General features: G+C 42.3%; 1 protein-coding gene across 6 annotated transcripts in view; it reads left to right on the forward strand.

The window, feature by feature from the left end:
* Nucleotides 1-12967, forward strand: part of tjp2a (tight junction protein 2a (zona occludens 2)) — a 36559-nt gene that overhangs the window by 18405 nt on the left and 5187 nt on the right. For all 6 annotated transcript variants that reach the window (XM_084934691.1, XM_084934692.1, XM_084934695.1 and 3 more), the window contains 17 exons: nucleotides 11-773; nucleotides 2122-2225; nucleotides 4310-4463; nucleotides 5745-5856; nucleotides 7515-7645; nucleotides 7753-7837; nucleotides 7992-8142; nucleotides 8285-8393; nucleotides 8673-8892; nucleotides 9148-9332; nucleotides 9434-9529; nucleotides 9640-9719; nucleotides 10542-10752; nucleotides 11271-11371; nucleotides 11466-11687; nucleotides 11809-11898; nucleotides 12542-12763. In XM_084934691.1, the coding sequence (XP_084790817.1) occupies nucleotides 11-773; nucleotides 2122-2225; nucleotides 4310-4463; nucleotides 5745-5856; nucleotides 7515-7645; nucleotides 7753-7837; nucleotides 7992-8142; nucleotides 8285-8393; nucleotides 8673-8892; nucleotides 9148-9332; nucleotides 9434-9529; nucleotides 9640-9719; nucleotides 10542-10752; nucleotides 11271-11371; nucleotides 11466-11687; nucleotides 11809-11898; nucleotides 12542-12763 (3036 nt within the window). The remainder of the gene's footprint in view (nucleotides 1-10; nucleotides 774-2121; nucleotides 2226-4309; nucleotides 4464-5744; nucleotides 5857-7514; nucleotides 7646-7752; nucleotides 7838-7991; nucleotides 8143-8284; nucleotides 8394-8672; nucleotides 8893-9147; nucleotides 9333-9433; nucleotides 9530-9639; nucleotides 9720-10541; nucleotides 10753-11270; nucleotides 11372-11465; nucleotides 11688-11808; nucleotides 11899-12541; nucleotides 12764-12967) is intronic.

Here is a 12967-nt window from a genome sequence, read left to right on the forward strand (position 1 = left end):
AAAAATTCAGACAGTCAAGAGGCCCAGAAAGGTTCCAGTCAATGTGCTCAATCGTCAGCCATCACCTGATGACAGAGTCTTCAACAATGACTACAATGATGACTACAACTATGATCAGGACCGACGTAGCGTGTACAGCGCTAGGAGTGGCGGAGGCCGGGACCAAAGCCTGGAGAGGGAGCGAGGCGGCTACATGGACTCCGGCTACCACACACGTGATCGTGACTATGACCGGCGGGAACGTGGCAGGAGCACAGAGAGAGACCTCAGCCCAGACCGCCAGTACCGGCGAGATGGCAGCAGAGGGCGCACTTTGGATAGAGAGTACAGCCCAGATCGCCGCTATAAGAGCGAGCATGCGCTTGACCGTGACTACAGCCCAGACAGAAGGTACCGCAGCGACCGCACATTAGACCGAGATTACAGTCCTGATCGGCGTTTCCGCAGCGATCGAGCCCTCGACCACAGCCCCGACCGACGCTACCGAAGCGACCGAGCCCTGGACCGCAACGAGAGCCCCGATCTGCGCTACAGGCGTGACAGTCCAGGAAGAGGCCGCGGCCGTGATCAAAGCTACGATCGAGGACTTGACCGCATCGCAAATGAGCCGCGGAAATATGACGAGCCAATAAAGCGAAGTGCAAGCAGGGACCGCCTTGAACGCACACCGTCACCTGCTGCCGTGCCCCTCCCTCTGCCACGCCCTGCCCGGGACCTGGAGCCGCTGGAGAAACCTGTGAATGTGCTACTGCTGAAAAACCATCCCAACGAAGGTGAGATGCTAAAAGGCTGTCAGATAAACAAAACATGTGAATGGTTCTCTTCACCTTAAATGAAAAGGGTTACAGTCTCTGTGGGTGGCACGGAAAGCTAACCTTTACTAAAATTCAGGTTAAATCCTATTTTTATGTTAATGAATGAATAACAAAACAATCTATGTTGGAGGGTTGTGAACTTTTTCCCGATTCTGAACTAAGACGTAAGAAGAAGTTTGAGAATCACTCAGTTAGGTTCTTATCTGACATATAGAATGGTTTATTATTCAGCATAGAAAGGTTAACCGCTTTCCTACCAGGTTATCTGGTCTCTTCCTCAGCTGATACCCTTCTACACAACCATTTGGCAAATCTCACAAAGGTTGCTGCCAATAGCACTTGTGCATCTGCAAGCCTGTTGGAAACCTGACTCCTGCCCCAGCTCTTCCTTTTTCTGTTTCTATTTTAATTTCATATCTGTTGCCATTTATATCTGCTCTGTTCTGTAGTGGGGGCTTCCTTCATATGCACAGGGAAGGGCATGGTGATCCCAAAACAAGGGTTTAAGTGGTCCTGACTAGAGTTTTGTTACCCATTTCTAAGTATCTTTGATTGATATCATAAAGAAGTAAATAAAACATGGACAGCTATTTGGGAAAGAAACCCCCTCCTGCATTTAGCACAAAAACAAGTGGTGTCTGCCACAAGAAAAACAATTGGCAACAAATTTGATAAATGGTAAGCAGAGGAAAGGATGATCTTTATTTGAAGGTTTTATTAAATGGATGCAAAATGGAAATGTCCTAATTGTACGTTTAATTGTACATTTAATTGTACATTTAATTGTTTACTCAAGCAATTCTAGCTCTCTCTCTCTATATATATATATAGAGAGAGAGAGAGTTAATGGAGGCACGGCCATGTCAGCATACATCACCACCAGCTGATTTCAGCATATCAGCAGATAAAATGGCTTGTACCATTCATCAGTTTGGAGCTCGCAGTTTACTGGCTTTATTTTTAAATTGAGGTGAATTTCTTCACTTGGCACAGAAATGCATAAAACAAAATGAACAGTTGGAAAAGTGATCACAGTGCTTAGAGGTAAATTCTTATTTTAAACATCAGCCTAGTATTTCAGTGCATCATTTATACAGATGTGTCCAGAGGCATTTTGGTCAGTGACCGTTAATAAACCCTTCAGAGGTCGAAAAGTGACCTGATTAATTTTTCCATTTGTTCGGTCATGCCAGGTTGTCTAGACTGTGAATGTCAGATATAATTAAAGTGGAGTTGGGTAAAATAAGGTAAAATATTTGTTTGATTATTTATACATAAAATATGTGTGTGATTTGTGTTTTTGCAGAATATGGCCTTCGTCTGGGCAGCCAGCTCTTCATCAAAGAGATGACCAGCACAGGACTTGCCAGCAAGGATGGAAACCTGCAGGAAGGGGACATTATTCTGAAGGTAGGGTGGTGTATATTTTTTGCTCATTAACCGTCCATCTCTGACAGTTCAAATGAATCCTTATTTATATTTTACTGGGCTTTCGCTCAGCATCTTGGTTCACGCTTTGGATGAAACGATCCGGTCACACAGGGTTAAAGACACTGCGTAGCAACTACAGATCACTAGGGAAAATGAGTATTTCCTGACCAGTTGTTGGCAGTCGATGTGAAATCAATGGCTACATCGCAGTCACGCAAGACTAATGACTAGTTTGTGACCCCATGGCCCAGCTGTCGCTATGGAAAAATGAGTATTCCTCAGCTGGTTGCTAAAGCTTGCTGGTATTTGCTCAGTAAGATTGCAAAGAGCTGTATATACCTCTGCACTGAAACTTTCCAGTTGCCTTGTTCACTCGTAGGTTGCTGACAACACAGACACTCCATAAAAGTTGTTGGTTTCAGTGATATGGTGCGAAATTTAGTTTGAAGGTGAGTGTTCTCCATTTCTGGTTTGCATTACACTTTCTTAAGTTACAGCTCGGCAAGCAATCAAGAGCAGGCTGAGAAATAAATTATTTCCCTAGTGACCAGTGGTTGCCAGCGGTAGATGGGTCTCTGACCAAAGTCAGTGCTAGTATATTGTAACCTTGGTTTCTGCCGCTTCAGTTGCTTGGTTGTATTCCGCATCCAGGCACAGCTGACAAACAGCCTCTAATTTCTTTCTTTTATGTTAAAGTGCTGCAAAACCGTGCTGTAACACAGCTGTCATCTGTTTTCTTTCAGTCTCTTTTGTTTATGTCTTCCACTGAGAGAGAGTCAGAGCTGCAACATTGGGTAGCGGAAGTGTAACATCTTTTAGCAGAAAACTACCGTTGTGTAAAATAAGAAACATGCGTTTAACAGAATAGTATTTCGTACTAGAAAGGGCAGCAGCGATTAAACATTTAGTCAACAAGTCGCCCACATTCCTATCAGTACCTGGGAGAAGCAGCTGCCACACAGAGGCAGGGCGGAGTGGTCACTTTTACATTTGTCTCATATTAAACAAGATGAACAAGATTTCTGAAAGTTTCAAATAACGAAGGCAGCGTGTGTAAAGGTAATCTCAGTGAACCAACGCTCAGGATTCACACTGCTTTAAAAGCTCAGTTTTACACTTTTTTTTTTCCCCCTACTGTTTGCTCTGTATGATATCAGTGAGAGGGGGGTGTCCCAAGTGTGGTCATGTTGGGCACAGAAGCACCAACAACCTGCTGTTTTTAAATGGTATTTGTGTGAATGGCAGTCGTCTTAAAATGAGGGTGGAAGAAGCTAAAAGGATGAACTTAGGGAATGCATTTCTATTTAACTTTAGCATTTAGTAAGCCATCATTGAATTTGAGCTATTTTATTCCATGGAGTATTTCTGAATAGTGTTTTAATGTTTTCAAAAAAATGTGTTTTGTTTTTGCTCTTTGTTTTATTTATGTTTTTTATTTTAGCTTCTTACTGTCATATTTTTTTATCTTTTATGTGGACTGTTGTAAATCAGTTTTATTTCTTTACCCTATTTAATTGAGCTCATTTCATTTTTTTTTATTTTTTTTTTAAACTTATTGCTTTGTTCTACTTTAGCTAGCCATTTTTGTTGTTGTGTTTTTGTTACTTTCTGGCTGCTTTTGTCTCCTCTGTCTCTGCCTCTTTTGACTTGTCGTATCTTTACAGTGTAAGATAAATAAGGATTATTTTAAGCTTTAACAAAAATCTGGAGCTGGACATATGCCGAATAGGTTCAGTTTAAAGATCACCCATCTCAATGACATCATACAGAGTCAAGAACAGAAAAAAAGTATCTGAAACTGACTGTTTAAAGCAACCTGAAGCATGAGTGAGCTTTTGGCTCACGGAGATTAGTTATGTGCTTACCTGATTAAACCTTTGACCATGTGTAATATCAACATTTGTAGTTGTGATAGTAGATGTTTGTATATAACAGTAGGAAAAGCATAATTCCTTTTTAAGTGTACCAAATATTTAAAAACTGTAAAACATTGCATGCTTTGTTTGTGTGATTCGTGAGTGAGAAGCGTCTGCACATCTCCTAATCCCCTCTGTCTCTGTCAGATTAATGGGACTGTGACAGAAAACCTGTCTCTCAGCGATGCCGGGAAGCTGATTGAGAAGTCCCGCGGGAAGCTACAGCTGGTGGTGCAGCGAGACAGGAAGAAGATCCTGGTCCGAATCCCGCCAATGGTCGACAGCGACTCGGAGCTCGACGGTGAGAGAAACTCGAAACTGAAAAGCAGCAGATCCTATGCCGTGTAAAGGCACACCTGGCGAGTGGCCATCATCATCTCCATGATCATCATCATCTTCATCATTTTATATATATATCTAGAAATATAAACCTCATTGCATTATGAACTTCTAATGAATCAATTGTGGAACCCTTAATGCCATTAATGTTTCTGTACCTGTCAATCAAATTTGTTCTTAATTCTTAAAATAAAGGCTTTACTTACATCAACTTTTAGTTTTATTTAAATATTATTTCACATACACATATTCCACAAAGCACTGCGAGCTAACCATATTCAGCACATCATCACCATCCCTCCACCCTCTTATTGCTCACCCCTTTATACCTGTTTTTATTGTCACATGACCAGATGGCATGCTGTTATTGGTCGGGAAGGATAGAGATAAGTGGTGTGAGTGGATTGTTCACTGACCAAATGTTTGCCGGGAGGAGGAGGAGGGGGGGGGGATAGCACAAAGACTTGTGACCCAGTTTGACTGGTTTGGGTGGTGTGTGTGTGTGTGTGTGTGTGTGTGTGTGTGTGCGCGCGCATGTGCATGTGTGAAAGTGCTCATTCGCCTCTAGCAGCGTGATCTAATCCCCTATCATAATCCTGCTACTGGATATGACAGAATTTCATTATGTTAAGGTTCGCACCGTTGCAGCCTTCTGGGTTCTACCATCTAGCACCCTTCTTTGTAATTCTGTTTGAGGACAATAGGGACCGACTGACTGAAAAAAATTAGGATTTTGAAGTCTGACAGGTACAAATCACCTTAAGTGCACATGTGTAATTTTACCTTGTAATGGTATTACTGTGCTTATTCCTCCCTGCCCTGCAGTATAACATAGAAGTGCAGTCTAGCTTCCACACCCTGAATGCTAACATTGAAACATCCTGTTGAGTTTTAGTGCTCCTCGTCATCATTGTAACCCCAGAAACTGGTATTTGCATATCTAATTGGTGTGGCTACTCATCTGGGAACAGTGCTCTGACCTTCATTTGTCTGAGAGCTGTGTTGCCCCCCCGCCCCCTGCTTTCATGACCCAGGGGCCATTTGAGCCGAGCAAAGGCCATGTTATGTAATTTACAAAACAAAGAAGCACCAAGGAGAGATGCAGCATTTTACTCTTTCTGATAAAGTTTATAGGCTTTACTACCTGAACACAGAGGACCCCACCCCCCACCCCCATAGCTGCTTGACTCTTGTGTGGTTTCACAGGAGTTGTGATATTTTTCATCATCCTTGTGTGTTTCAGATATCTCTGAGATCGAGTCGTACCGCTCCTATTCTCCACAGGATGACAGACGGGCCCACCACTCTGACCTCTCCTCCCATTCCTCCAATGAGAGACTTCGAGACAAGCCCAGGTACACTATCATTAAAGGCCAATTCTGGTATATTTCAAGCTGTAAAAGCTTTTAATGAGCTTTTCCCCTCAGCCTCAGGGCTCAGAGACTACATCTGTACGATGCTCTGACCCAGATGGCATGTAGCTGAGGTGTTTTGGGCATGTCTTATCAGGAGGGAGGAGACCCCAGAGCAGACCCGGGACATGCTGAGACTGTCTCTTTGCTTGCTTGGGAACTCCTTTGCGTCATCCAGTCAGTGCTGGAGGAGGTGGCTTGGGAGAGGGAGGTCTGGGAATCTGCTTTCCTGTGAAATCAGAAAATGCAATTTCAGTTTTATTTTTATAGGGGGAAAAATAGAAAAAGAATACAACAATCAGATAATACTCTATGAACAAGCACTGGGTGATCACGGGAAGGAAATTTAACAGGAAAAGATTTCCGGCAGAATCAGCTCAGGGAGGGGCAGCCATCACCAGGAATGCGTAATTAGGAACATAACACAAACTGTACCTATTTATTTGGCCGTTTGACCTTTTCAAGGATATTGGTGTCTACGACACCAATCCTAGTATGAATCCTAGCCCCTCCTTTATTGTTTGACCCTTTTTATTTTTCATGAAGTCGAGCACAGTGTTCATTCGGTTCACCAAGTTGAACTCAGTCACATTCCTATGATATCAGCTGATCTCAGTGCTAGCCCACATAAACTAATGGTTCAACCGATATCTTCCTGAACATCCTGTTTTTCAGTCTTGTAGAGAATCCTGTTTAACTTGCTTTAGCCTGCTACCGTTGCTGCATCTAAAAGCTGCAACCCCCATCCACCCGTGCTCCTCTTCATGCTTATTCATGTCATATCTGCCATCCATGCCTGCTCTGTTTTGGACTGGTTGGTCTTGCAACTGCTGCTTTCCCCATCTCAGGATTTCCACTACACATGTGCATATGGAAGGACAGGAAAGTCTAAGAACAGAGCTGTACTCCCAAATCTTACTGCAGAAATAAAGTTCTTCTTTTACTTTCATGGTCCTGACTGAGTTAGAAGATTTTGTGGCTCCACAGGTTATGCCAATTTGCACTACACACCTCTGCTCCAAAGATTTGTGGAAGATAAACTGAACTGGGTTGGGCAACGATTCCAAATCAACTGGAATTTTATACAGGTCATTTCAAATGTTTCTGAGTCTGACAAAAAGCAAACACACAAAGTTTAATCCTTGAAGAGCTGGGTCTGTATTGTTTTGGCAACTGCTTGTGACCTTATGTCTCATTTTCATTCATAGGAAAGAATTATAATTAACATTTCCTCACAACAAAATATTTGTCTGCCTGCTCTACAAACAAACAAACAAACAAACAAAAACCACAATCATCTAAAAATGATTTTAAGTGTTGCTTTGTTTTGTGCTTTTCTTAATTCTAGATAACACAAAAGCATTGAGCTCTGCTTTGGTCAGTCATTTATTACAAATGAATTAAATACACCAGAAACAAATCAGGATAATAGGATTATGCTGATTTTATGCTTCATGAAGCTCAGGCAGTCCGTCACATCAAATATCGGAAAAACCACCATGTTATTAAACCAAACCGGAAAAGGAGTCATAATTATATCAACCGAATTAAATGTGTAAAATGCTTCTTTTAAACTTTCCAAAAATTTGGGATATTACTAGAGAGGAACCGCCTAGCAGGCTGGCAAAAATGGGTGCCATGCCAACCCCATTCAGAGGTGCCGACAGAGACGTTGAAGATAAGACTGCTTTGCACGCAGAGAGGGAGGAGCCACGCTCCGAGACACCACCAGGTAAACATGATTCCGCCCAGAATATACAAGACTGTAAAAAAATAAAAATAAAAGTCAAATCAGACAGTTGAATTGAATACTGACTGTAAATGATTTTGTTTCTGCAGTATCAGCTGCCAGTGTTGCCCCAAAGGTTCATGCTCCCCCTAAAGTGCCACTAAAGCCAAGTGCAGAAGACCTGGAAATATACGGGTCAGTATTAGTTAGTTGTTTTTTTGTTTGTGTTTGTTTTTGTTTTTTTAATTGAGTTGCTCAAACTCAAATTTACTCAAAAACAAGAAGCCAGCTTGGTTGTCTCCGTCATAAATAGACTCTTCCTTTGTCAACTATTGTTTCCATAATGCAGGCCGAACACGGTGATGGTGCGTTTCCAGAAAGGTGACAGTGTGGGTCTGCGGCTGGCGGGAGGAAATGATGTCGGCATCTTTATCGCCGGTGTTCAGGAGGACAGTGCAGCAGAGCAGGAGGGTCTCCGGACAGGAGATCAGATCATGAGGGTACAGCACGTTTTAGTTCCACATTTAAACCCTGCACACACAAGAGTGCTGTGTCTGAAGTTGGAGAAAAAAGACAGAAGCTTCGTCTTTGAGACATATATCAGGCCAGATTTCTCATTTTATTTCCTATTGTGTGCTTCAGGTGAACAACAGAGACTTCAGAGGCATGGTGCGTGAAGATGCTGTTCTCTACCTCCTGGAGATTCCTAAAGGAGAGGAAGTTACCATTCTTGCACAGAGCAAGCCTGAAGGTACTGGACTGGATAAAGAACAGCTGCACAAACAGTACTAATGCCAAAACCTTCCTGTGTTAAAGTATATCACATAGACACACACAGAATATGATAAAAAGTCTTAGTAGTCTTGTATGAAGAGCCAGTGGCTTGCTTGCTTTTCTATTTCCTGTAATTTATTTATTTTTATGATAATAGATGAATGAGGAAAAACAAGAGGCCCAAATTTGGGATGTGGGATGCCAAATAATGGTGGGGGGGGTATTTTTAGCTTCTGTTTTCTTCTATTTTTGCCAGTGTATAAAGATGTCTTAGCATCTGGCAGAGGCGACTCCTTCTTCATTAGAACCCACTTTGAATATGAGAAGGAGGCCCCGCAGAGCCTTCCTTTCTCCAGGGGGGAGATCTTCAAAGTGACGGACACACTCTATGATGGCAAACTCGGCAACTGGCTGGCAATCCGTAGTGACAAAAACAACCAGCTGTTAGAAAAGGGAATCATCCCCAACAAGAGCAGGTATGCAATGATGATCATCTTTGTGCAGACAGCCTTTCTGCCCCCTGCTGGCTATCAGAACGTGATGGCTATGTTTTTTGTTGTTGTTTTTTTATTTTAAATATATATTTCAAGTTTTACATTTTTTTTTGTATTAAGGATTTGGCTGGATATTTTATCATTTTACATGTTCTTTCGCTGGTAAGAAATATGCATATCATCGTGTGAGCAGTCTTAACTAGACAAAGTCATATATTTTCTTGTTTTCGATATCAGAGCAGAGCAAATGGCTAACGTCCAGAATGCTGCACGGGCTGCATCGGGCAATGACAGAGGAGACTTCTGGAGGATGAGGGGCCAAAGAGCTGCAAAGAAGAAAGATTTGCGCAAGAGTCGAGACGACCAGGGCAACGTTCCGGTTACACGCTTCCCCGCCTACGAGAGAGTGGTATTACGTGAAGGTATCCAGGAAACACTTTCACCCTGCAATTTCACCTGAGGCATTTTGCAGAGGTCCTCGCTGTGCCAGGACTTCTGAATTTATTCTTTTTGTTTCATTTAGCTGGTTTCAGGAGACCGGTGGTGATATTTGGGCCCATTTCTGACGTAGTTAACGAAAAACTGGCTACTGAACTTCCTGATCAGTTTGTCATTGCTAGTAAGTATCACGACCGCCTGTAAATAAACATTAGCACTAACAGAAAAAGATTTCTGTAGGCTTTCTTTACTCTGTTCTTGTTTGTGAGTGGTTTTTATCTCCTCTTTCAGAAACTGAGCCCAAGGATGCAGGAAGTGAGAAGTCCTCGGGGGTGGTGAGATTGAACTCTATCCGGCAAATCATTGAACAGGTATGGTATAATCATTAGAAGATAATGATGCTGTATGAACACTAGTGCAGTGCCTGTTATGGCAGTGCGCAACACCCATTTTATATTGTTACAATTTATTATTTCCCCTATTTTTAATTTTTATGTCCCCTAAACACCATTAAACCAGAGTTGAATAATAGTGGCTCCATAATTGTAGCGATATAAAGCTTCAGATAACAAGCCAAAGATCCCCAGCGTAATTTTGGGTGGATACACAGATCCTTTTGGAGTTGCATCAAAACTCCAAAGGGATTTGTTGCATCAGAAGCATAAAAATCTGCCAATAGAGGAGCATCTAACAAGAAAGAGTTAAAGAATAACTTGTGCAGCCATGTTTGTTGGAACCCATTTGAATTTTAGACTAAGTGATCTTTTTTATAAAAGATTTGACCTCATAGTTTCATCCACCTGTTTGAGGGCTAAGAATTAAAATAGGGTAGGGTTGTTAGTCTGTTCTGGTCAGCTAATCAAAATTTAATTTTAATTGAGATTTTGCTTTCCAACTATTACCCTTTATTACCTACCATAAAACAAGTCATCATAAAGCGCTTCTTTACATGCTTTAGTGCCGTTTTGTGCAGAATTTCAACTTCCTATACATCAATACAACCTTTATATCCCAAAGTCCATAGTAACCAAATAAACTGCTAAAAGAGACAATGTCATAGTTGAAATTCACCTGCAGAGTTTGAAGTGGCTCAGATGAACAGCTGTCGAGAGTGACTAACAGAGATTTCTGTGCAATTATTACTCATCATCCAACATATAACCATGTTTTTCTTTTTTATTATTCTCCTGCAGGACCGTCACGCTCTGCTGGATGTGACTCCCAAAGCTGTGGACACCCTGAATTACACTCAGTGGTACCCCATCGTCCTTTTCCTGAACCCTGACAGCAAACAAGGTCTGAAGACCATGAGAAACCGCCTCATACCCGGATCCAACCGCAGCGCACGCAAACTGTATGAGCAGGCCCTTAGGCTGAAAAAGAGCTGTTCACACCTTTTCACGGGTGAGTTTTATGTGATTTATGACATGGTTGTCCGTAGTTAACTTGTGATTAATCAGATTTTTTTTTTTAATCAACTGTAACTGTACCCTTAACAGGATAGTTTTCATGTTTCTAATATTCTTACCAGCATGGGGGTGGAAAATATACATACTTTATTCACATTTATGCTTATAATTATTGCAACAATCCAAATAATGACAACTACTACTGAGAAAACCCCCGGAGGTACTGCATGCTCATAAAATACACTGAATGTACGCAACAATTCGCTTCTTTCTCCATTTCTGCTCACCATCCACAATGTAACTGATGAAACCACTTCCAGACAACCTGATCTACAGGTCACAGAGCCCACATGCGTTAATCGCGTGTCAAAAAGCCAATAGAGGCGTTAAAAGGAATTTGCGTTGACGTGGTATTGTCATGTTAACTTTGACAGTACTAAGTATTATGAAATCTTTTTCTTCATATATTTTTTTCTTTTAAGAAATTTTTTTTTTTTTTTTTTGGTCTGTTAGACACCATCGACTTGAACTCGGCCAATGACGCATGGTATGGCAGTGTGAAAGATTTAATTCGGGAGCAGCAAGACAAAGCTGTGTGGGTGTGCGAGGGCAAGGTGAGTGTCAGTGAACTTCTGCAGACCACTTGTTTTTGTGTGAATTTGACTGTTTCTTACACCCCTTCGCTTTGCTGTTACTTTCTCTCCTCAGGTGGATGGTTCAGAGGAGGACCTAGATCTCCAAGACGACCGCATGTCCTACCTGTCGGCAATGAGTGACTACCTCAGCATGGACAGCCGGATGACCAGCGACTACGATGACACAGCGGACGAGGGCGGGGCGTACACTGACAATGAGCTGGACGAGACACTGGATGAACCCCAGCCCGTGTCGGCCATCAGTCGATCATCAGAACCTGTACTGCCCGACGAGGTGGGCGTGTCTGCCGATAGACACTCTTCTTTTCCCCAACGTTGTTAATCCGTCATCATCACTGTTAAAATATCTACTCCAACCCCTGTGACCCTTCTCTGTGTGCCGTGTGTTTGTGTAGAGGCCTCACCCTGAACCCCGTGTACGTATGAGAAGAGAGGTGAGCAGAGAGCCAAGCCCTCCCCCTTCTTTCGTCCCTGAACCCCCAAAGGTGAGAACCTCTCCCTGTTTTTCTCCCGTCAGACATCACTGTCGCTACATTTCTTGTGGTCTCTCAAGCTGCATCTCAATTTAAAGTCTTTAGACCTTTCAGTTCTTGGCAAGACTCGAAGTACCATCAGATCTGATTCAAACCAAGCTGGAAATGTCTGAGGGTAGAGCTGTCTTCTTTGGACTTCATTTAGTGCCTGTGTCCATTTTCAGAACTTTTTCTTGATAAATAACAAAAACTCTAATCTAGATGAATAAAGTTGCCCTTCTATACATCAGTTAAGAGTGCATCCAATAAAGGAGGATCTATTTAAATTGCTTCATTTGGTACTTCCTCTGCAAGCCGCTTTGGAACCCACCTGCACCTTGTACTCCTCCTCTAATTGATGTTTCTTTCCACATATGCACATATGTACCTGCAAATATAAGGGACTGAAGATGAGGGGGAAAAACACCTTTTGTTGCCTAAACCAGCTGTGACTGAAATAAACTTTCTCACACTAAGCTGATAAAAATGTTCAAAACTCCTGCCTGCTTTATATTTGGAAGTGGCTCTTCCTTAAAAAACAACAAACCACATCCTGTAGTTGAGCAAATGATCACAAATGGTTCTTTTTTTGTTTTTTGTTTTTTGTTTGTTTCAGGTTCGTGCTCAGACTCGAACTGACTCCACACGGAGCTACGAGTCACACTCCAGCAGCACCATCAGCAGCGACGCAGTGGGCGGAAACAAGCCGCCTCCCCCTCCCGTGAAGCCCGTGAAGCCCACTATCGCCCGCCAACCAGTGAACCAGTCGTCAGAAGATCAGAGTCCGGGGAAAGACGAGGAAGCGGAGGACCCCGCCAACAAATCCTTCCTGGGCAAGGTTGGACTCATTTCTTGATTTAAATGAATTAATTATTTTTTATTTTATTCTTATACCAACAAGGCAGCTATCTGGGGCAAAAAGTCAGACTTTTTTATGTTTCTTTCTTCCCTTGTTTTAGAAGATTTCACTCTGTTATTATATCAAACTTATTCCCTTCTCCTCCTTTTGTTTTTTTTTGTTTTTTTACTTTCTCTGCATCTA

This window comes from Perissodus microlepis, chromosome 7 (genome assembly GCF_051167445.1).
Source record: "Perissodus microlepis isolate ML-2025 ecotype Zambia chromosome 7, ASM5116744v1, whole genome shotgun sequence".
NCBI lineage: Eukaryota > Metazoa > Chordata > Actinopteri > Cichliformes > Cichlidae > Perissodus > Perissodus microlepis.